The sequence below is a fragment of the Pristis pectinata genome, chromosome 1 (assembly GCF_009764475.1).
Source record: "Pristis pectinata isolate sPriPec2 chromosome 1, sPriPec2.1.pri, whole genome shotgun sequence".
In the NCBI taxonomy this organism is placed as follows: Eukaryota; Metazoa; Chordata; class Chondrichthyes; order Rhinopristiformes; family Pristidae; genus Pristis; species Pristis pectinata.
This window is the reverse complement of record NC_067405.1, coordinates 91,677,942-91,703,504: the sequence shown is the minus strand read 5'-3', so window position 1 is coordinate 91,703,504 and position 25,563 is coordinate 91,677,942. Positions and strand designations below refer to the sequence as shown.

Genomic DNA, 25,563 nt, shown 5'->3' with positions numbered 1-25,563 from the left:
AACAATAACAGAGTATAGTGTCACAGCTACAGGGAAGTGCATTGCAGGTAGACAATAAGGTGCGAGGTCACAGCAAGGTAGACTGTGAGGTCAAGAGTCCATCTCAACGTACAAGGGAACCATTCAATCATCTTATCACAGTGGGATAGAAGCTGTCCTTGAGCCTGGTGGTATGTGCCCTCAGGCTCCTGAGCTGATATAAACTCAGTGAGCCAAATGACCTCCTTCTACAGCATATGGAATATGTGAATAAAAAGCCTCATCACATTTAAACAGTGCTTGGATGTGTACGCCAAGAGCCATAGGGCTGGCAAAGGTGAGATGTAAGGCAGCTGTTTTTCAACTGGTACTGACACAATGGGCTAAATGACCTCTCTCTCTGTCATATATTTTCTATGTTTTCATGCCCCTCTTTGACCTTGTGTTATTCCTGTCCCAGCCCGTTTTGGATAGCCTCCCCTTCCAACCACCCCCACCCCCCACACTGGATAGTCCCCCTCTATGTACTTTCCCTGAAAAGTTGCTTCTCAATATCCTTCCAACTAGTTAGCAGCCCATTGAAAACTCACAGTAGTGCAAGCAGATCTCTTTGCTCTCTTAATACCAACAGATAGATTTTGATCTTGATCCTTATTGCCTAACGTTATGGACACAACACCAAAACCCCATGTGGTTAACTGCCTCTGCTGCCTACCAACCTTGGTTAATTTGATTCTTACATTTATGTAAATACACTGCAAACCTACATTAGGCCTGCTTGTACTCTCTCTAGTCTGGTTCCGTTTACCAACCTTCTATACCTTATTCTGATGCCATTCATCTTGACCAATTATTTGGGCATTATTCTCTCCTTTCAATGCTACCTTCCTCTGCCCATTCCCTGCCAAATTCATGTCATCCTCTCTCCACTGAAATCTCCTGAGAGGGTATAGGTCCTAGTTTTGTTAAGGTGCTTTCTATCTGGCCAGCACCCATCTCTCCTCACCCCTACCCATCTCTTAACTGATCCCAAAGCCCCAGGAGCTTTAAAATCCTCACTCCTGCACCATCTCTTCAAACATACATTTAATGGATAAAAATTTGGCTAAGCAACAGGAAACAAGGGGTAACAGTTGAAGGTTAATAAAAAAAAATCTCAGATGCTGGAAACCTGCAACAAATACAGAAAAATGCTAGAAACACTCAACAGGTCAGGCAGCATCTGTGGAAAGAGAAACCGTTAATGTTTCAGGTCAGGGACCCTTCTTCAGAATTGGGAAAGACAGAAACAAGTTAATTATTGATAGCAGAGTAGATGGGGGAGGGGATTGGGTAGAACACAGAGAATATCTCTGATAGGATGAGACAGAATTACATAATGTGGCAGTTAAACTGCCATTAAAATCAGATTAAAATAAGTTGTCTTTATAATGTGGTGCTAATGATACAGCTGTACATCATGTACAGGTCAGACAGTACCAAAAAAAAGGAGAAAAAATCTGAGCCAAAATGATAACAGTTAATAATTACTTTTTGAACTGGAGAGAGGTGTATATTGGAGTTCCCAGGGATCAATGACTGTTGTTTTCCTTAATATATAGGTCCTCCCCAGGTTACAACAGGGCTCCATTCCTGAGAATTGTTCGTAACCTGAACAGTTCACAAGTTGAAAATATAGCCACAAACTGAGTTCCCACATGGAAGAATATACCTGCAGCCCCACAGCAGCTGGCAAACCACACCATCCCGCCAGTCTCCCAAATGCTCAAATGCAAATGCTCATTCATGTGTACAGGCTGTACATAGCTCGGGCATTCGTCAGCTGGAGAGGACCTGTGTATTAAAGGTTTGAACTTGAGATGACAGGTAACAATTTCCAGATGACACAAAACTTAGAATTGTAGTGAGGTGTGAGGAGGACGATAACAGATTTCAAGGAGACATAGAGGAGGTAGGTGGTAGGTACAGTTTAGTCCTAGGAAATGTGTAGCATTATATTTTGAGAGGAAAAATGAGAAGAGGCAACACACTAGAGACAATCTCCAGAAGAGGCTCAAGAACAAAGATCTCAGGATATATGCACATGTTTTACTGGAAGTGGCAGGGCAGCTTGAGAAAGTGATCAGAAAGACAAACTGGTTCCTGGGTTTCATAAACAGAGGCATAAAGTACAACAGCAAGGAAATCGCGATAAACCTTTATAAAACAGTGGCTTGGCCAGTGTCCACTTCCGAGTGCCACACTTTAGGAAATAGTCAAGGATTTAGAGGGGGTGCAGAACAGATTAATGAAATGGGATTAGTGTAGATAGGCATTTTGGTTGGCATGGACGAGTTGGGCCAAAGGGGCTGTTTCCATGCTGTACAACTCAATAAATCTATGAATCTGTGAAAATGATTCACGGGAATATGGACATAAGTTATGTGAAAGAGACTGGAGAAGCTGAGGTTTTCCCCTTGGAGAAGAGGAGGTTGCAAGAGTATCCAATAAATGGAGAGAGGAATCATGAAGAGTACAGACAGAACTGTTCCCATTGTCAGAAAAGTCAAGAACGAGGTGAAGATGATAGGCAAAGGAACCAAAACCGACGTGAGGATAAACATTTTTATGCACGAGGTTTTGAGGTACGGAATGCACTGCCAGAGAAAATAGTGAAGGGAAATACAACTCAAAAGCGAGCTGGATAATTGTCTGAAAGGGCAGGCGTGGTAGTGTAGCGGTTAGCATAATGCTATAACAGCACCAGTGACCCGGGTTCCATTCCGGCCGTTGTCTGTAAGGAGTTTGTACGTTCTCCTCGTATCTGCATGGGTTTCCTCCGTGTGTTCTGGTTTCCTCCCACATTCCAAAGACGTATGGGTTAGGAAGTTGTGGGCATGCTATGTTGGCGCCGGAAGCATAGTGACACTTGCGGACTGCCCCCAGAACACTCTATGCAAAAGATGTATTTCACTGTGTGTTTCAATGTACATGTGACTAATAGAGATATCTTATATAAAAGAAAAGTTCAGACAATAGGAAGAGGGCAGGGGAGAATAGGGTGTGCTAGTAATTCTTGCATAGCCAAACATGACACTGTTTGCAAACAATTGCATTTCAGATAGTTGATGGGGAGAGAGGTGAAGTCAATGAGGTTTATGGCAATGGCTTCAACACAGAATTAGGTATCAGAAAATTCTGTGTTGCAATTTAAAGAGAATTGAGAGGTGACGGCAAGATAGAGCTAGGTGTCAGAGTGTATGGGAAAGCTGATTCTGTGGCTTAAGGTAATGTCATCAAAGGCTATCATCCAGGTGAGAAACAGGAGGAAGCCAAGGATGGATCATCAAGGATGTTAGTGTTAATGGTGCAGAAGCTGCTGCAGGTGAATGAGAACAGAACCAAACAAGCATTGTGCCACCAGAGTAAATTTTATAAATGACTTGGCTGAGGATGTGGAAGGGTGGGTTAGTAAGCTTGCTGATGATGCAAAGGTTGGTGGTGTTGTGGATAGTGTAGAAGGTAGCTGTAGATTACAACAGGATATTGATAGAATGCAGACCTGGGCTGAGAAGTGGCAGATGGAGTTCAACCCAGGATAGTGTAAAGTGATACACTTCGGGAGATCGAATTTGAAGGCAGAATACAAGGTTAATGGCAGGACTCTTAGCAGTGTGGAGGAACAGAAGGATCTTGGAATCCATGTCCTTAGGTCCCTCAATGTTGCAGTGCAGGTCGATAGGGTTGTTAAGAAGGTGTATAGTGTGTTGGCCTTTAATAGTCGGGGTATTGAGTTCAAGAGCCACGAGTTAATGTTGCAGTTCTATAGAACTCTGGTTAGACCACACTTGGAGTATTGTGTTCAGTTCTGGTCGCCTCATTATAGGATGTGGAAGCTTTAGAAAGGGTGCAGAGGAGATTTACCAGGATGCTGCCTAGATTGGGGAGCATGTCTTATGAGGATAGATTGACTGAGTTAGGGTTTTTCTCTTTGGAGAGAAGGAGGATGAGAGGTGACTTGATAGAGGAGTACAAGATGATAAGAGGCATAGATCGAGTGGACAGTCAGAGACTTTTTCCCAGGGCAAAAATGGCTAACACGTGGGGGTATAATTTTAAGGTGAGTGGAGGAAGACATAAGGGGATGTCAGAGATAAGTTTTTTTTTACACAGAGAATGGTGAGTACGTGGAATGCACTGCCTACAGAGGTTGTAGGGGCACCTACATTAGGGACATTTAAGAGACTCTTAGATAGCCACATGAATGACAGAGAAATGGAGGGCTATGTAGGAGGGAAGGGTGAGATAGATATTAGAGCAGGATAAAATGTCGGCACAAATTTGTGGGCCGAAGGGCCTGTACCGTGCTGTAATGTTCTATGTTCTACGTTTGGATCGATGACACCCAAGAGGAATTGGAGGAACGTGATCTGTTCAATTGTGCCAAAGGCTCCAGACCTGTAAGGCAGGATCTGACCATCTTTGCCACACAGAATGTCTCAAGTCATTTTGATCATTGTTTCCTTATGCTGGCTGGGACTCCAACTGCACTGGAAGGAGAACGAACAATACACTAAGGAAAAATATTGGCTGGAATGGCAAGGGGAGCTTCCCTGCGCACCTGTTACCTGTTTTCACCTGAACATCTGAGTCAAATATTTGTTATATGTAATACCCTGACATCTTCTAAGGCTGGAAATGTACCACGTGGTTGGGACCACCTTCATGAGGCTTATACAACTTCCTTCCCCTCAAACACTAGCACAGACTGCAGGCATGGAGAGATGGGAATGCACCCTTCTTCCGGCCAAGATATCCACAGGGATAATGACAGCCCAATGACAACCCTGTATGAGCAACAAGCTGGGGCAGTTATAGCTTTGCCCACGGGCTAGATGAGCTTTGGTTCTTTTTCAGGCTATTTTCAGTGCAATGCCAAACCAAACTCGGATTTTCATGTCCCAGGACTTGTGTGTGTGCTGAATATTGACAAAATATTATACATAGAATGAAACACCAATTTCTCACTGCACTCTCTTGCATCCTGCCCTTTCCACATGCCATTCTGGACTTCCCAAATTGCTTTACAGCAAAGTTCAAAATGGAGACACCATTGCAGTACAGTATCATGAAGTCAAATCACAAGCTTTTAAATCCATCCGAGAGAGCTGATGGGGCATCAGTTTAATGTTTGTTGCAGAGGATGGCACAGCACTCACCCAGCACTGCGATGAACGTGGGGGCTTGTACTCTGTGGCCCAATCACTGGAATGGAAGTTGATTCATGAACTTTTCACTCAGATTCAGAAGTATAACCAAGCCGCAACTGGAAGTAAGTATGCTATCTGTAGGCAAAGAGATTGATTACAGGGTGCGGGACAGTGGTTTATGGGGTTTCCCTCTGTTCCTTTCCTGTACTTACCACCACCATAATCAGATACAGGAAACAAACTCTTGGCTGTGACCACAGTGACCTAAAAACAACTCTGGCTTTTAAGAATGCGTTACTAGAATCACAGTAGATCAAGACAATGTTACTTGCGTTTTCACTTCAGAACTTCATGATCACTTTGGAGACAGAAGAGACTGCAGATGATAACATCTGGAGTAAGAAAATACAAACTTCTGGAGGAACTCACAGGTTGAGTAGCATCTGTTGTGGGTGGGTGGGGTGGGGGGGTGAGGGAGGAATTTACAAAATCCTCAGGTGAAATTTGAGTTCACTGCTCTCAAACTGTTAATATGTTAATAAATAAAGCTGATCTTTCCGACAAGCCATATACAATTCACCCTATTATGGATTCCAATCAAACTATTTGATGCTCTGGGAGAAGATCTTGCCATAGTTCTTATGTTCTACAAAAGACAACAATAAAACTATAGAATCCAACCTTTCAACCTGACTGGATATCCCTTAGCTGATGTTCATAGGGTGTTAGTTCACCCCACCTCTCTCAAACTCCCTTTGTCCTGAGCAGGGTATCCTAGATGTCTCCCCAACTCGTCCATGCCAACCATGGTGCCCATCTAATCTAGTGCCATTTGCCCATGTTTGCCCTTTTCCAGCTAATCTCCTTCCTATCCATGTACTTACCCAAATGTCTTTTAAATGTTATTACTACCCTATGACTCTATTCAGCTTCGAACATTGTTTGACCCATCACATCTACAGTGGTTCTTTCCTCATTGCCTTGCAAATATTCTGCATCAAATCTTCTTCAGAATCTGCTTTCACCATCCCTTCAGCTATTGAATTCCAGATCAGTGCTATTAGGAAAAAATTCAGATACATTTGCCAATTATGTTTAAACTGTGCCCTCAAGCCAGTGGAAACAATTATTAATCCTCATGCCATTAGAAACACTTTTTCCCCTAACTATTCACACCATCAAAACCCTTCATAATTCTGAACATTTTTATTAAATCTTCCCTTAACCTTCTCTATTCAGAGGACAATCCAAACTTCTCTACTTTTTTCACTTAACTCAAGTGTTTCATGTCTAGTACCATTCTGACATTCAAAATTGCTCAGGGATGTGACTTCAAAGCACACCTTTGCCAAGGCAATTTTCAGGCATCATGCAATGTGTGGATAGGATGGAACTCTGTGCTTCACTCGCCTTGAGTGTTTTTGTGTCAAATAGATGGCCATAAATTTGCAGCCCATTTTACAGCACCCCTGTTTTGTATTCACAATGAAAGGAATCAGACAAAGAACATGGCTGCTAATTCACTCCAACCTGCAGTACATGATCACAGAAAGTCAATACCACTCCTCCGAGGACCAACCTTCATTGATGCTATTATGTTTCAATTCTCAGCTGGAAATCAGGCACTGCCCCAGATTGAAAGAATGGAAATTAATAAAATTATAAAACCAGGGTGGCACAGTGGTGCAGCTGGCAGAGATGCTGCCTCCCAGCTCCAGAAACAGGGGTTCAATCCTGACCTGTCGAGTTTGCATGCTTTCTCTGTCACCACATGGGTTTCCTCCGGGTGCTCCAGTTTTCTCCCATATCCCAAAGGCATGCAGATTGGTAGGTTAATCGGCCACTGTAAATTTTCCCTAGAGTGGTAGAATCTGGGGGGAAGTAGATGGGAACATGAGGAGAATAAAATGGGTGCTTGGTGTTGAGCACAGGCTAATATTTCCGTGCTGTGTGTCTCAATGACTCCCTGACCACCATTCCACTACAAAATGGCCCTTTCACTGACTCTGTGGAATTAAGACCACCCTTGTCTCCATTCAGCCTTGACCTGATCGTAGGGAACAGGAAAGTAGCTGCACTTACACCTCACCTTTCCTGACTTTAGGGGTCCTAAAGGCTTTATAGCTAATGAAATGCTTTTGAAGTCCAGTCACTAATGTATTATAGGAGACACAATCACTAGCCATCCTACAAGCACCAATGAGTTAATCCAGAAAATCAGTTTTAGTACCATTAGTTAAGAGAGAAGCATTCACCAGGACTCCTCCAAACTTCCTTGAATAGTGGCAGGGGTTATTTACATCCACTTGTGTGGCTTAGTTGTGCCTCAGATCATCTGATTCAAAAAACAACAGGGCCAACCCTGCAGATCTCCCTCAGTCGGCCTACTTTCTCTGTTCAAGTCTCAGAGTGGAAACTATGAATTTACAACTGACAAGATAGCCACCACTGAGACAAGACTGACAGCCAATAAATTTTGTATCAGTGCAAGTGTAGTGTTCACAACAGACTACACTTCAAGAGTATTTAATTGTCTGGAAAGTGCTTTGAGACATCCTGACTTTGTAAAATGCATTATATAAATTATTCATTGGATATATCTATAGAGGGCAATTTTGCCAATCAGATCAAATTATACAAGACACGGATATGACTGGTACTATACTTCAATTGTAATGTGACTTACTGGAATTTGGAACAGTACATAGAATCTTTTGGGATGTAAGTGATTTTTTCACTGGCACTGTAGTTTTGTCAGGCAACACAACTTCATCTCTCTGGTGTCCGTTGCCTTGTTGTCTTTCTTTGAGGTCATTTAACCTCTCATAGAGTTTTCCTGGTGACATGACATATCTGACATTTATTCTTCATTTTAGCAAGGTGTTGCACTGTGTCTAGCTGTTGTCTATTTACAGCATCCTGTCCTCTACTTCCCCCAATGTCCCCTTCCCAAAATGTGAGGCTTGTCAGAAAACTCTGATTTCTGTGTCAGTGTACAGAATGAACCATAGATAGAAAAAAAGACAGGATAATTTTCCTAAAGTCTCATTTATTTGGAACTTAAACCAGTGTAAACACAGAAAAAGTGGAGGAAAAGGATGGTCTAACAGGTTCACTTTCTACTCTCATGGTAGTTGACTAATACAACAATAATACAACTGTTACTTATCACAGAAATCAGCCTCAATAAATTAGTCCACAACAGACCCAGACAAGGTGGTGGAAAATCCCAGAAGAAGCTCTAAAAACTATTGGTCCCAAGTCATCTGTTCTTCACGGGCATGCTTCACTTGTCATACATCACATCTCAAATTACCCAAAATCCAAAAATTTCACCCAATGCATGATAATGCACTTCAATATTATCAGATCATTTCTTACCAGAGAAACAGATTCAGCCATACTCATGCATCAGTGGTAACTACATTATAATCACCACTCATGGTGACCCTGTCCTCCACTATGAGACACAGACATTTTTATTTATTCTTTAGATACCAGCAGGGCTTGACAGTTGTTTAATCAGCAGGTGAAATGTACCCATTTGGCCTTTAAAGTGCTGACATGGTTCAGAAGGTATTTTCTCTGAAAAGCCTGAAAGCATGTACCACCAGGCTCAAGGACAGCTTCTACCCCGCTGTTATAAACTATTGAATGGTACCCTAGAATGACAAGATGGACACTTGACCTCACAATCTACCTTGTTATGGACTTGCACCTTATTATCTGCCTGCACTGCACTTTATCTGTAACTGTAACACTTTATTCTACATCCTGTTATTGTTTGCCGCTGTACTACCTCAATGCACTGTTGTGAAATGATCTGTATGGACAGCCTGCAAAACAAAGTTTTTCACTGTACCTCAGTATATGTGACAATAATAAACCAATTTACCAATCGCACCTTTCAGTCAGAATGCTGCATATCTATTTTTCCATCTAGAAAACTGAGCACAAGCTACAAGTTGGCATTCCCTGTGCAGGACTAAATGAATTGGAATTGGAATTGATTTATTATTATCACATATATCAAGGTACAGTGAAAAGCTATTGTTTGCATGACAGATCATTCCATACACAAGCACATTGAGGTAGTAAAATGGAAAAACATAATGCAGAATAAAGTGTTACAGTAGCTGTACTGGTGCAGGTACTGTTTTCAGGTAAGACACAAGAGCATGGAATTAGGACCAGCAGTAGGCCAGTTGACTCTTCTGCTCTCCCATTCAGCAAGATCATGGCTAATCTTCACCTTCAATGTCTTTCTGTTGTATTATATCCATATTCCTTGATTCCCTTAAAATCCAGAAATCAATTTTAAACAGAAGTCCTGACTGTCTCTTCAGTTAGAAGATCCCATGGGCTTACTTTCAGAAATGTTCCCCAATGAGCTGTTCAGTTCCTCAGCCAACATCACCGAAACAGGGTTCTCTCTTCAGTTCTCTTTTTGCTATTGGTGGGAGCTCACTGTGTGCAAATTGACAGCCACGTGGCCTCCACTACATCGGTACTTATATTTCAAAAGTACCTCATTGGTAATAAAAGCAATTTGGAGCATGCCGAAGTTTGCAAGTTCTGCTTTTCCCTTCACTGCTATCTGCGTATGTTTATCACAGCTTCTAACCATTACCATTTGGCCTTCTTGTGCCAAAATAAATGATGCTTTAAACTCCAACATAAACACACTCTTTAATTACTCAGTCATAGTACAATGCCCTCATTCTTGTGCTTCCGTGTTCCAGAAGACTTCACTACCTTGAGGTTTTCAGACAAATCTGTGCACTGTGCACACACATGTGAACTTACACCCACTCTCCTGAACCAAGGACACAGGCCACAGTTGTATTACAGGATCAAGTCTGGTACCTGTCTAAAGGTGGCTGGTGGGACCAAAGTTACACAGTCAGCTCTGCATCTCCCTGACTATTCATGTACGGAAATGGTTCCATTTACTGGTGATCACAGCCAATTATTTCTCAAGAGGAATAAAAGGGCCAAGGACAGACCAATAGTTCTTTGACAAAATTTGTTAAGTATCATCCAATAGAAACCTCCAACTGACCACAGCTGTCCATATGGTGACACCATTTTAGCCTCAAGCACCAGTTTGTTACATCTCTCACACAAAGCGCTTGTTAACGTAGGCAACACATCTTATTAATAAGCATCTCCCAACATTCAGTAACTAAGGACCAGCCACAACAATCACACACTTTAGTTTTATCCTTTTACCAGCAAGAGTACAGAAAGATAAAAGTTGACAGCAATATGGCGTGCAAGTGTCAGTACTGATATCATGAGCCCAATAACTACTTCTGCTGTTCTTAATTTACCAGTTAGAAATGTATGTAGATTCACACTGTGACGACTGTATTTTGCCCATTCAAGGTTACAACGATTAGGTTGAGGTGTGTAATATCCCAGACCGTAACCTAAAGAGCAGAGAACCGACTTCAGTCCGCATCTCTAGATATACCTCAGCTTCCAGCACGGCGGAGATGGTTTTACCGATGCTTGGCTTAAGTTTGATATAGGTGGCTATGCAGATTCCAGCGTGATACAAAACTGAAAATCACACTGAATTCAAACAAGAGCTAAAGATATAGCTTGCTTTGGAATAAATAAAATTATCAAATGCAAGGCTACCTGCCCGTTTAACTCACTCACCGAGGCCAAGTCACCCAGATCGTTAAGATATTGTCTAGGGGTTAGTTAGAATGATTACTATTTTTTTCACTGTAACAATCAATGTATTGAAACTACCGGTGATGAATTCCGTCACATTAAATTGCAGTTCATTAAAGATGACTGTTCGTTATTCCTTCTCTCCCCCGAGAGGTGACACAAGCACACTTCATGCATACAAATCCTCCGCATGCTTTAAATCCTGGGGGGGGGGGGGCGAAAATTAACAGCGAAGAAAGTTACTTGCCAAACTCGAACGTTAATAAAATCAAGTCTTTCTTGCCTGCTACATTTAAACATTTGAACGCAGCTCTAAACTGTTTTTCCAGGTTCAAGCCTCCTTACCTGGTCTGCACTAGAAACTAGTTCTAAAACACAGAGCATCATCCAGCCAGAAACTCCAAGGATCATCCTGAAACTGACAAAATGAAGCCTCCCAGAACGTCTCTGATGGCACCGATTTCTTCTTAAAAACAAAGCCCTTCTTGGTGTGTTTTGTTCTTCTTTTGTAGTGCTCTTCTTCCAAACTTCCAGTCGAAGTTGTGACTTGGTCTGGTCCGGGATATTTACCGCCTGTGCATCTGTGCGTTTTGCAAATCCAAGGGATTAGATGCTGCGAGTTTGATTGACATTTAGAAGGAGCTCTGCGAGTGTGTGTGTGGAGAGAAAGTGGGTGGAGTGTGGTGCAAGGAGGAAGGAGTTGCGCAGGGATTTGGAAATTCATATTTTGCCAGTTATTCTGGGCAGGAAATCCACGCTGTGAAATGATGCCAAACGCCTGAAGTTACGAGTTTCCATCAAATAAGACTGTCACCCTTTGATGGCTGCTCCCCATCCCTTCTCTTACAGATCAAATGCCCTGCCTGAACATAACAAGTATGTTTCATATCCAAGGCATAAATGCACTGTTTCTGTAAAAGGCCATTCACCATGAGGCAAAAATAAATGTTTGAAAGAATATTGAAAAATATACGGCTACATATTCACAAGCGATGTTAAACATTAAAATAAGGAGTTCTTTATAATGGACCTGGGTAAATTGGTTTATTATTGTCATATATACTGAGGTACAGTGAAAAACTTTGTTTTACATGCCATCCATACAGATCATTTCACAACATCAGTGCATTCAGGTTGTATAATGGAAAACAATAACAATGCAGAAGAAAGTGTTACAGTAACAGAGAAAGTGCAGTGCAGGCACTTAATAAGGTGCAACGACATAAGGAGGTAGATTGTGAGGTCAAGAGTTCACCTTATGGTACTCGGGACCATTCAATAGTCTTACAACAGCGGGATAGAAGCTGTCCTTGAGCCTGGTGATACATGCATTCAGGCTTTTGTATTTTCTGCTCGATGCGAGGGGGGAAGAAGAGAGAATGTCCGGGATGGGTGGGGTCTTTGATTATGTTGGCTGCTTTACTGAGGCAGCAAGAAGTGTAGAAGGTTCAGAATGATAATATAAAAAATTCTCTCTCTGCTTATTGTTAGAGTCATCCATGGCTCAGAGCGTCACAGCCTCGTCCCACACTCAGAATGTTATAGTTTCAGGTCCCCTCTCCAGAAATTTTAACATATATTGGAAACAGGTCCTACAGTACACCAAAACTACACCAGTCATCAATCACACATTCACACCAATCCTATACTGATTCCATTTTATTTTCCCCGCATTCCCCTCAAACACCCTCAGATTCTACACACTAGGGGCAATTAATAGTGGTCAATTAATCTACCAGCGTGGAATACAGGAGGAAATCAGAAGCCTCCAGAGGAAATCTTTGTGGTTACAGGGAGAACATACAAACTCCATCCAAATGGCATTGTCAGAATTGAATCCAGGTCATTGGTGCTGTGAGGTGGAGGCTCCACCATCTGTGTCGCCTTTTATTAACCTAATGAAGGTGGATAGTACTATTTAGTACCGTGCACAGCACAGTTTAGTTCTGTGGGTTGATCATACCAATAGCAGTGGTACATTTTTGATAAGATGTTAAACTGTGACTGTCTTCTCAGGTGGATTTAAAGATCTTATCACTCTGTTTGCAAGAAGAACAAGCACCAGCATTAAACCGGGCATTCCTCTCAGAGTTTCAGCATCATCTGTGAGATCTTGCTGTGTAAACATTGGTTGTTGCATTTTCGACCTTACAATAGCACTGGATTTTGGGAAGTATTTAATTGGCTGCAAAGCATTTTGAAATATCCTGAGGTCATTCAGGATGTGTACAAATGAAAAGCTTTTCATTTCCATAAGAGGAAGGAAGCATTTCTAATGGTATACAGTTGCTGTGACATAATAAAATAGCAAAAGGGGAATTTCAGTAAGAATGGATCTGATTAACCAGGGATGTAATTAAAAAGGTGTGTGTGTGTGTGTGTGTGTGTGTGTGTGTGTGTGTGTGTGTGTGTGTGTGTGTTTGACTTGCAAGGATGCGATTGATATAGTTATATTATGATTGATGGAACTAAGACTCAGTTAAAAAGAACAGCAACATACAAATTCCTATTTATTCAATGCAGTTAAATAGATCACCGGCTGCTCACTGCCATTCAATAAAATATTTGACCATTTCCCCATTCAGTTACCCCAAATAAATAGAATACCAATTCCTTTGCAGACATGCAATTAGCCCACCCCCACCTCACCAATTGAATAAAGTAGTCTAATTTACTGTGATTCACCCCAATTAAATAGAATAAGGCCAATTCTTTCCCAGTCACCATCATGCAATCAAGTACAGAAAATACAATTTATTTCCATTCAGGTGGAGAAATAGAAATACAACTGCGTAATTATGTCCAATCTATCGTAAATTAATCTCGTATCAGGAGAACAATTCTTTCCCATTCACCGCAATTCCTACAGTTCAAAGGTGAACGTAGTTCAAGAGCAATTTATGGTTGTAAGGTATTTGCAATATCCTAACGTCATGAGACAAACAATATAAATGCAAGCATCTTTTCCATATTAAGTAAAATATTGATATATCAATAAATATCAGAATACTAATTCTCTTCCACTTATGAGTAAACAGAATTACCAGAGATAAATTACCTTCTTATTTGTCTCAATTAAATATAATTCCCCTAAAGAAAATCCATTTGTTTTCACTTCAATTAAATGGAATTTCAATAACTTGTTCTTATCTCATTCAATGAAATAACCTTCAAACTCATGACAATTAAAACAGACTTCATGAAAACTTCTAATAATTTACCATAACTAAATAGAATTCAAATTGAGCTATTAGTTTACCATCCTCCTTAATTTCGTAAATAATTCAATCGCCTTCCAATTCATTGCTTTTCAACAGAACATCAGCAAACCTAATTCCACTGCCATTCCAATCAATTAAATAGAATATTAATTGATTGGTTTCTTCCCATTCACTCCAACCAAATAAAACAATTCTCTTCCAATTCACATCAATGAAATAAAATATCCAAAGACCTTTCCCATTCATCATAACTAACAGAGTAACCAAATAAATGTCTCCAATTCACTCCACCACTATAGAAGAATACCAAAGCGATTATTTTTGCATTCATCTGAATTTAAGAAAATTAGTAAATTCTGTTTTGTTCATCATACTTAAATAGAATTCTCAATTGTTTCATGTTCACTACAATTGAACTATTTCAATAAACCTTCCAAATTGCTTTAATAGATAAGCCACCTCTTCATTAAACAAACTTCCAGTAGACCAACCTCTTTTCACTCACCTCAACTTTGTAGAATTCTAACAGAGCAAATCCCCTTCTCATTCACCTATTTAAATACACATTCATCAGTTCAGCACATCACAGAAACCAGCCTCTCCTCCTTGGATTCTGTCTACACTTCTCGCTGCCTCAGTAAAGCAGCCAACATAATTAAAGACCCCACCCACCGCAGACAGTCTCTCTTCTCCTCCCTCCCATCAGGTATAAGATACAAAAGCCTGAAAGAATGTACCACTAGGCTCAAGGACAGCTTCTATCCCACTGTTATAAGAGTATTGAATGGTCCCTTAGTACGATAATGTGGATTTTTGACCTCACATTCTCCCTCATTATGGCCTTGCATTTCATTGTCTACTGTAGTTCACTTTCTCCATAACTGTAACACTTTATTCTGCATTCTGTTATTGTTTTCCCTTGAACTACTTCAAAGTACTGTTGTAATGAAATGATCTGTACGTACAGCATGCAAAACAAGGTTTTCCGATATTCCTTGAACATAATAAACCAATTTACCGATTTACTAATTTACATTTTCAACCCATATATGGTGATTACTCCCATTCACACTTCTAAATTAAACTGACTGTTAATAAACGAATTCTACTTCCCATTTACATTGGCTAAATAGCATTCCAATGGACCAATCACCTTCCCATCTACATAATTTAAAAATATCAATAGGCCAATCCCTTACCTGTTAAGTAATTAAATGCCTCAGTCTTCAAAATGTCCACCTCAGTTAGGTAGAATACAAATTAAAAATCATACAGCCATGGAATTGTTAAGGCACAGAAAGAGCCCATTAACTCATAAAGTTCGTGTCCAGTCCTTACAAAGCAATCCCATCAGTCTCATTGCCTTGCTCTTTCCACATAATCCTGCAAATTATGCAGACACAAGTGACTGCAGATGTTGGGATCTGGAGCAAAAAAGCAAGCTGCTGGAGGAGCTCAATGGGTCAGACAGCATCTGGGGAGGCAAAGAGATAGTCGATGTTTCAGATCAAGACCCTGTATTTTACCTTCTGTGTTCCTCCAGCAGCTTGTTTTTTGATCTTTCAAATTATTCTTTCTTAGTGCCTATTCAATTATTTTTTGAGGCACTGATTGATTCTGTTTCCACCACTCCTTCTAGCAGTGAATGCCAGACCATGACAAGTCCCTGAGTAAGAAAGATTTCCCTTCTGTCTTTTTCCTAAAATCTTAACTGTATCACCCCAGATTTGTGAGGCATCTGCCAATGGAAGCAGGTTCTCCCTCTCAACCCTGTCCAAACCAGCCATGATCATGTCCACCTCTATCAAATTCTCTCAACCTTCTTTGCTCCAAGGAGAACAACTCCATTTGAAATCTATCTTCCCTAAAATCATTCCTGAAAATCTTTTCTTCATCCTCTCAAGCACCATCACAACCTTCCCAAAATTAGTTGACCAGAATTGGATGCAATACTCCGGTTGTGAGCTAGCCAGTTTTTTTTTACCGGTTCAGTGTAAACTTCCCATTTTTGTACTCATTGCTTCTATTTATGAATCCCACATTCCCATGTGCTTTGTCTACATTGCCTCTACTTTCTACCAGAGAATACCACTGCCTACTTGGCTGTACAGGTGACCCCCGCATTATGGTCATTTGGGTAACAAAATTTCGCCCTTATAGAATTCACAGATCACTACCCAAAAGTTTAAGATACAGAATAAAATGCACTCTCATTTGTGTGAAATAAAGGAAATAAATCAACGCAATACTAATTTTATTCAACTTGTGTCTCTTGATTCATGCGCAGATGATGGGTCTTCGCCATACAGAGAATCACGATACGGACCAGTTTCTAGGAACGCAGCCCCTCAGTAATGCTGGGGTCACTTGTATTAATTCATCTGTCACTTGCTTGCCTATTCAAACAATCCATCTATGTCTTTTCACTATCTATTGCTATCTACCTCCTTGTTTACCACACTTCCAGCTTTGCGTCATCTGCAAATTGGAAATTTTACCCTGCACATATGTATCCAAATTATTAATATATATTACAAAAGACACTGACCTCTGAGGACCAACTTTGTCTACTGTGTGAAAAACAACCATTTACGGCTGCCCTCTGCCTTTAAGCCAATGTACAATCCACACTGTTTCTAGTTAATTAGTTCCGTCGACCTCAATTTTGGTAACTAGCCTCTTGCAAAGGATTTATCAAACACTTTCTTAAAATCCATATGGATGGCATCTATTGCCCCTCTTCATTAATCTCTATTATATCGTCAAACATTCAATTGTGTTATTTAAACCGGACATGCCTTTAACAAATCCATGCTGGCTCGCCTTTCTCAAGTCAATCTGCTTATTAATGTTTTCCCTGATTATTGTTACTGGAATCTGGTCCAAAACTGAGGTGGCCTGTAGTTCCTTGGTATTTCCTTACGCTTCTTTTTGGACCCGTGTTTTACATTTGCCATTTTTCATGCTTTTGGGTTAGACTGTAAGCTTACAGCAAGCACTTCTACTATCTCCATTCCCACCTCTCTCAGCAACCTAGGAGGTATCTCATCTGGATTTGATGACTTGCTCGCTTTAAGCAGAACAGCCTTTTGAGTAATTGGAGCTATGATGAAGGACTTTGACCTGAAGCATTGACTTTATTTCTCTCACCAGAGATGCTGCTTGACTTGTTGAGTGCTTCCGGCATTCCTTGTTTCCAATATTTCTAGTGCCTCCTTTGTCAGTTTTCAGTACATCTATGTCTCTGCTACCCCTCTTTCTACTGAGATTTTTAGCAGCATCCTCTTGGAAAAATCAGCTACTCTTTGAATTAATCCAACTCCCTTCCAATTAACAGCGTGATGGCATAGAGATCAAGTCTGATTAATATTCTGGGGACATGGGTTTGAATATGAGTGTGGCAGCTGGGGAATTTAAATCCAGGCAATTAAAAATGACCCATGGCCTTCTAATTCATCCCAATTAAATTCAATACCAATTGACCAATTTCTTCTAATCCACTGCAATTAGAAAAAATATCAATGAGACAGCCTCTAAGCATTCACTTCAATTGTACACATTTAGAATAACCCAACACACGTCCTATTCATCCCAGTTAAATAAACCCATCATTCTGATTCATTTTCATTATATTGAATAACATACTAATTCTCATTTGCCTCAATTAAACAGAATCCCCGACCATTTCACCTCAATAGTATAAAAATTAAATGGACAAATAAGATTCCCATTCAGAGAGGAGACACAAGAGACTGCAGATGCTGGAATCTGGAGCAATAAACAATCTGCAGGAAGAACTCAGTGGGTTAAGCAGCACCTATGGGAGGAAAGGAATTATCGATGTTTCGGGTCGAAATCCTGCAAGGGTCCTGATGCAGGGTTTCGACCCGTAACGTCAACATTTCCTTTCCTTCCATAGATGCTGCTCAACCCGCTGAGTTCCTCCTGCATATTGTTTGTTGCTCTACATTCCCATTCACCTTATTTAAATAGAACTTGAGCAAATTAATGCTTTATCATTCAAATCCATTAAATAATACATCAACAAATCTTCCCTTTCCTATTCAATCTATTTAAGTGGAATAGTTCATGAATGAACATGAAATAGCATAGGGCCAGACCAATGGTCTCCCCATTCAACATTGTTATGTATTGACCAACTACATTCTTAGACATCCAGTTTAACAGATTGTCCACGGCCCAAACTCTTTCCATTCAGACAGATTAAGTAAAATATTAACAGACCAATTCCCTTTCCATTCACCTCAATGAATACAACATCAATAGACTAATTCCATCCAGTTCACACTTTCTTCTTAGTTCCTCAGGGTCAAGAACGAGTTTTTACCACTCTAGTTCTGTGGGTTCCAAGATGGTTGATAAGATCCGTTCCTCTTCTGTAGCTGGTAGTGGAGGATGCGCAGGACAAGGTAAAGGGTAAGGCACCAATCAAGTGAGCGGCTCTGTCTTTGATGGTGGTATTGAAAATATGTTCCACCAAGTTCACACAACGCTGATGTGTGCCTCATGGATGGCGGAAAAGATTTGACGAGGTAGAGGATGATCCACTCTTTACAGAATACCAGCCTCTGGGCTGCTCTTGTGTCCATGGAATTTATATGGCTTGTTCCATTTAATGTCTGGTCAACAGTGACCTACTGGGTGTTAATAGTGGAAGACTCAATGAAGGTAATGCTATTGAATATTAGGGAAGTAATTAGATTCTCTCGTATTGGAAATGGTTGTGGATATCATGAAGGTTAATTGCAAATCTTCAACCTAATCTGGATCATTGCCCAGGTCCCTTTTCATTTACCCTAGTAATTAGAATATCAATAGAAAACATTACGTACCTGGTTTACTCTGTAGAAATAGATTAGCTACAGAGCAATTATCAGGAATTCATCTATATAAAATAGAATTCTAATAACCCAATCTCCTCACATACACAGACATTAATTATAATATCAATAGATTAATCTTCATGGTATTCACCCATGGTAAATTGAAATCAAATTGAGCAATGCCTTTCCAATTTATTTCAATTAAATAGACAGCAGTAGACCGATTCTTAACTCATTCACTTCTTAATTAAATAGAGTATTAGTAGACCGAACTCACCACTGGAACACATTTGAAATTAGTTAAGACTGTCTGTTCAATATTTGAAGTCGAATCCACAATGGTAACTGTTATGGTTTATTTTGGCCAAGAGAGATTTCATAAGCAGCAGTTTGCATGTTATAGTACTCGTCTAGATTCCAGCATCTGCATTCCTTTGTTTCTATAGTACCCATTAGCCCTTGCATCAAATGAATGACCTACTTTCAGACTTTGTCCCACCTATTCATAGTTTTCTCCACTAAGAATGATCCAAAGCTCTTAGATTCTCATAAGAATCTAGAAGTGCGGAGACACCATCCAATCATAAATGGTCCTGTAGTCAGAAAAAGCCTTGGGTCCCTTTTATTTACTTTTAATCCCTAGCAAAAGCTATTTTTGCCTACTTCCTTTCTTGTTCCCCGTTGTTGATAGCACAATCCAGAATCATGATAAAGAGGTTTTGCCTGCAAGTGAAGGCTGGATTTTAATTTTAACAGATGAGAAATTAAACCACATTGATATAAAAATAAGCTGGCAAACTTAACGTTCAGCTACACGCCTGAGAAGCCTTATAATATTAAGAAGCAAAAATGATTTATCATTGGATATATTTTAGCAATCTGAAATAAGTTGGTGTACTCTCACACGTACAGAAGGAGATAATATGACAAACATTATCAGGTCTCGACCTGTTCTCTTCCTCTTTCTTCTGGCAATAGTAATCAATTTTTGTAATGCCAAGGCTATTTGTGATACTGCACCTGTCAGGTGGCAAGAAACATTCCAAAGCTGCTCGCTTGCATAGAATAATATTTTTGGAGAAAAGCTTGGGGTCATTTAACTCTTTCAATGCTTAATCCCTCAAAACTCCCCTTGTAAGCACAATCAATGTGGAGATGAGTTGTCTCTACCTCAATGAATTCCATTTCTTATCCTTCTGCAGGAGGCCTGTTAATTACATGTTGTTAATATGTAGATTAAATACACACAATTAGGGCAATAGCATTCAATAGAAAGTAACTGTATGTAATGCTACCGTTTATCTTGTAACCAGAAATCATGGGATCAAAGATTCTTTAGCTTTCCATTAATTCATATCGATCTTTTACATAATATGTATTATTACCATTAAGGACAGTGTATAAGTCAAAGCTGTGTAAAAGCCAGCTTTTACACAGTCTCCTTCGGGAACTTCATTGTTAGAAAAAGAAACATTTCTTCTTCTTTTGTTTTTTTTCATGAACTGGTATCTGCCCAGTTTGTAAACAAAAACAGCATGGGAACACTTACAACTCTAATTGTGGGTTTTTGGAAAGCTTACAAAGCAAAGCCTGTAATCCTTATCTGTGGTCCACACATGGAAACTATGTCAGAAAGTACCGTCGGTTTTCACAGTTGAGCAGCTGCAGTAGACACACACCCAGGTAATCAGATGTATAAATATATTCATATTTCTTTACAACTTTGAAGAAGGCCATTCAACTCATTGTATCTATGCAAGCTCACGGAGCAATTTCATGCCCCTTCTAAATTTCCTTGCAACTATTCTTCCTACATTCGTACCAACTCTCCCTAAATTCTACCAATACTTTTAAGGCATTTTACACCAGCCAATCTACCTTGTCGTGGACCTTAAACATTATTGTCTGCCTGCACTGCACTTTCTCTGTAACTGTAACACTATATTCTGCATTCTGTTATTGCTTTTCCCTTTGTACTACCTCAATGCACTTAAGCTTTGGAATGATCTGTATGGATGGCATGCAAAACAAAATTTTTCACTGTATCTTGGTACATGTGACAATAATAAAACAATTACCAATTAAGCTACCAACCTGCATGTCTTTGGGATGTGGGAGGAAACCCACACTGTCACAGGGAGAATGTACAAACTCCACACACACAGCACCACAACTTAGCCTATCTAAGCTTTCCTTAGAAGATAACCTGCCCTTTCTAGTCATTAGCCCAGCTAAACTAGGCTGAACTGCTTCCAATGTATTAACATCCTTCTGTAGCCGAATGTGATGCATTGCTGAAAGGAAAACTCAGAGACATGGAGGCTGAACTGGAGCACACTTTATTGTAACAAGCAAAACGCGCACACGCGCAAAAGTACCCGACAGCCTCTCCGGCAGACGTGACGTAAGATCCCTGCCGGAAGGCCCGCCCCGCGGTTAGTCTATGATGCGCTCCTGCGTGTCCACCCGCGGCTGCTGATGGCGTTTTGAGTCCCGTGAGTACAGGCCGCTACACCACCCCCCCGAAACGTCCATCGGGCACGTGGGACCCCCCAGTCTGTGAGTCCCTCTTGGGTGGCCTACCCTGCCGGCGCGGTGAGGGTACCTTCACCGGCTGCCCAATGTCCAAATGCGCCGGTTTGAGGCGGTCCACTGTGAAAGTCTTCTCGCGGCCACCCACCTTCTGCCGGTGTCCCTGCTGGACCTTGGGCCTCTGGCATGAACTCGCCCAGGACCGTCAGGGGAGTGCTGTAGACCAACTCCGCCAAGGAAGTGCCCAGGTCCTCCTTGGGGGCCGTGCCGATGCCCAGTAAAACCCAGGGGAGCTCATCTGTCCAGTTGGGCCCTCTGAGGCGCGCCATCAGGGCTGACTTGAGGTACCTGTGGAACCGCTCGGCCAAACCGTTGGACTGGGGATGGTATGCCATGGTGTGATGTAATCGGGTGCCCAGGAGCTGCGCCAGTGCTGTCCACAAACCTGACGTGAACTGTGCCCCTCTGTCGGAGGTGATGTCTGCTGGGAGTCCGAACCTGGCGATCCAGTTTGCGATGAGTGTCCTGGCGCAGGATTCGGTGGACGTGTCTGCTAGCGGCACGGCCTCCGGCCATCTGATGAACCTGTCGACCATGGTAAAGATATACCTGGCGTCCCGGGAGACGGGCAGGGGTCCGACGATGTCCACGTGGATGTGCTGAAACCTCCCAAGCGTTGGCTGGAACTGTTGGAGGGGAGCCTTCACATGCCACTGGACTTTGGCGGTCTGGCAGTGTACGCAGGTCCTGGCCCAGTGTCTGACCTGCTTGCGCAAACTGTGCCAAACGAATTTGTCCGCTACTAATTTGATAGACGCCTGGATGGATGGGTGGGCCAGGCCGTGTAGCATGTCGAACACCCGTTGCCTCCGTGCTGCTGGTACCACAGGCCGAGGTCTGCCGGTAGACGTGTCGCACAGGAGCCGAACCGCTGTCGGGCCAACGGGGACATCCTCCAACTGGAGTCCTGAAATGGCGGTGTGGTAGGCCGGGATCTCGGCGTCTGTCTGTTGCGCCTGCGCCAGTGCCGTGTAGTCGATCCCTGGAGCTGAGATGGTCACTGAGTGGATGTGGGGGCGGGACAGTGTGTTGGCGACCACGTTGTTCTTCCCTGCGATGTGGCGGACATCTGTGGTGAACTCCAAAATGAAGGAGAGGTGCCTCTGCTGCCGAGCTGACCATGGGTCCGATACCTTTGCAAGGGCGAAGATGAGGGGCTTGTGGTCTGTATACACAGTGAAATCCCTTCCTTCAAGGAAGTACCAGAAGTGCCGGATAGCCAGGTAGAGCACTAGCAACTCCCTGTTGAAAGCGTTGTACATAACCTCCGGTGGTCGCAGGTGTCGGCTGAAAAAGGCGAGCGGTCGCCACTGGCCCTCCACGAGCTGCTCCAGGACTCCGCCGACCGCTGTGTCGAAAGCGTCAACTGTGAGCGCCATGGGTACATCGAAGGGCCACCTTTGCCAACGCCTCTTTGGCCCACTCGAAAGCCTCCGTGGACTCCGTGTCCCATGCCACCTCATTGGCCTTGCTGGCCATCAGACCGAACAAGGGTCTCATGATGCGCGCCGCCGCCGGCACGGAACGATAGTAGAAATTTACCATGCCCACAAACTCTTGCAGGCCCTTGACCATGCTGGGTTTGGGAAACTGGCAGATGGCCTGGACCTTGTCTAGTAGAGGGGCAGCTCCATGCTGGTTGACCCTGTGGCCCAAGAAGTCGATCTCCGTCAGCCCGAACTGGCATTTCACCGGGTTGATTGCCAGTCCATGGTCGCTCAGGCGCTGGCAGAGTTGGCGCAAATGTGCCTCGTGCTCTTTGCATGACTTGCTGGCCACCAGGATATCGTCCAGGTAGATGAAGACGAAATCCAGGCCTCGCCCCACCGAGTCCATAAGCCTCTGGAAAGTCTGGGCGGCGTTCTTGAGGCTGAAAGGCATCCTCAGGAATTCGAACAACCCGAAAGGGGTGATGAGGGCTGTCTCGGGCACATCGTTGGGGTGCACGGGGATCTGATGGTATCCCTGGACCAGATCGATTTTTGAAAAGATGGTCGCCCCGTGGAGGTTCGCCGTGAAATCCTGGATGTGGGGCACTGGGTATCGGTCGGCGCTTGTGGTGTTATTGAGTCTCCTGTAGTCCCCGCAAGGCCTCTGACCTCCTGCGGACTTGGGCACCATGTGCAGCAGAGATGCCTAAGGGCTGTCAGAGCGGCGGATGATCCCCATCTCCTCCATCTTCCGGAACCCCTCCTTGGCGAGGTGGAGCTTATCAGGTGGGAGCCTACGGGCTCAGGCGTGCAGCGGTGGTCCTTGTGTGGGGATGTGGTGCTGCACGCCGTGCTTGGGACCGGTAGTGGAGAACTGTGGGGTGATGATGGAGGGGAAATCCGCCAGCACCCTGGCGAACTTGTCACCTGAGAGTGTGACGGAGTGTAGGTGGAGGGTCGGGAACTGGGCTTCTCCGAGCTGGAAGGTCTGGAATATCTCGGCGTGGACCAAATGCCAGCCCTTCAGGTCGACTAGAAGATGGTTGGCCCGTAGGAAATCTGCCCCTAGTAACGGCCGTGACACCACTGCTACCGTGAAGGTCCAGGTAAAACAGCTGGGCCCGAAACGCAGCGGGATGGTAGGCGAGCTGTACGTCAGGATGGTGGTGCCATTCGCAGCGGTGAGGTCGGGGCCTGGGGCCACGTTACGGGTGTCCATGTTAGAGGGGGGAAGGTCACTGATTTCGGCCCCGGTGTCCACCAGGAAATGTCGTCCGGAGTGTCGGTCCCAAAGAAACAGGAGGCTGTCGCGATGGCCAGCCGTTAAAGCCACTAGTGATGACCGGCCCCGGCGTTTCCCGGAAAGGCACACGGTGGACGGCAGTGGTGCGCGTTTGACCCCCATCTCTGATGGTAAAAACACCATTGATCCAAACCCTCATCCTTGTCCCCCATGGGTTTCAGTGGCTTCGGTTGTGGGGTCTTGGCCTTAGGCTGCGCGGTCATGGTTAAGCAGATGGAAGCCGCTCCCCGCTGCTTACTCTGCCACAAAATGTACGCCCTGGCCGCGAGGCTGCGCGGGTCGCTGAAATCTTCACCCGCGAGGAGGAGGCAAATGTCCTCTGGCAGTTGCTCGAGGAACAACTGCTCGAATAAAAGGCACGGCTTATGGCCATGCATGAGCGCCAGTGTGTCGTCCATCAGCTCGGATGGCTTGCGGTCGCCCAGGCCATCCATGTGCAGCAGCCGCGCGGCTCGTTCGTGGCAGGAGAGTCCGAAAGTGCGGATGAGGACCGCCTTGATCTTAGCGTACCTGTCCTCCATTGGTGGCTGGTGCAGGAAGTCGATGATCGGCCTGCCGTGTCCTGGTCGAGTACACTGACCACGTAGTAGTACTGCGTGGCGTCGGCTGTAATGCCTCTGATACTGAACTGGGCCTCAGCCCGCTCAAACCAAACGTGGGGCTGAGCGACCCAGAAAGTCGGGAGCTTGAGCGAGACTGCATTGTGCGAGTCGTTGGAATTCATGTCACGGGTTTCAGATGCCGTCTGGAAGCATCGGGGTCACCAAATGTAGCCGAACGCGACGTGTTGCTGAAAGGAAAACTCAGAGATGTGGAGGCTGAACCGGAGCACACTTTACTGTAACAAGCAAAATGCACACGCGCGCAGAAATACCCGAGAACCTCTCTGGCGGATGTGACGTAAGATTCCTGCCGGAAGTCCCGCCCCACAGTTAGTCTACGACGTGCTCCCACGCGTCTGCCCGCAGCCGCCAATGGCGGTTCGAGTCCCGTGAGTACGGGCCGCTACACTTCCTAAATTAAAGAGATCGATACTGTGCATTATACTCCAGATGCGGCATCTTACAATACCAATTTCAAAACAAGTGTTGACATTGCTTGGTGGTTTTTACATGGCAGTTTCACATCAGAGTCAGAACTTCCGGAATATAACTTGGAGATCTCCCTCCTTGAGCATTCTGTCTTGGACCAGAAAAGGCCAAATCATGTCAGGACCATCCTGCTGTTCTGACTTCAAGCCAGCAGCCACCACAGACCCCACCCGCCCATCCACATTTACCTTCCCTGGGTGCAGGGGGCCAAGAGATTCGACAGCTCACA

At 43.4% G+C, this 25,563-nt stretch overlaps 1 protein-coding gene across 1 annotated transcript in view; it reads right to left on the bottom strand.

Annotated features, from left to right (window-relative positions):
- LOC127569723 (fibulin-7-like) overlaps window positions 1–24,764 on the bottom strand; it is a 54,379-nt gene extending 29,615 nt beyond the window's left edge. Inside the window, exons 1-2 of the mRNA XM_052014578.1 lie at window positions 24,614–24,764; window positions 22,380–22,561 (exon numbers count right to left, since the gene is read on the bottom strand). Coding sequence (XP_051870538.1) covers window positions 22,380–22,561; window positions 24,614–24,764 — 333 coding nt within the window. The remainder of the gene's footprint in view (window positions 1–22,379; window positions 22,562–24,613) is intronic.
- Window positions 24,765–25,563: the final 799 nt, after the last annotated feature.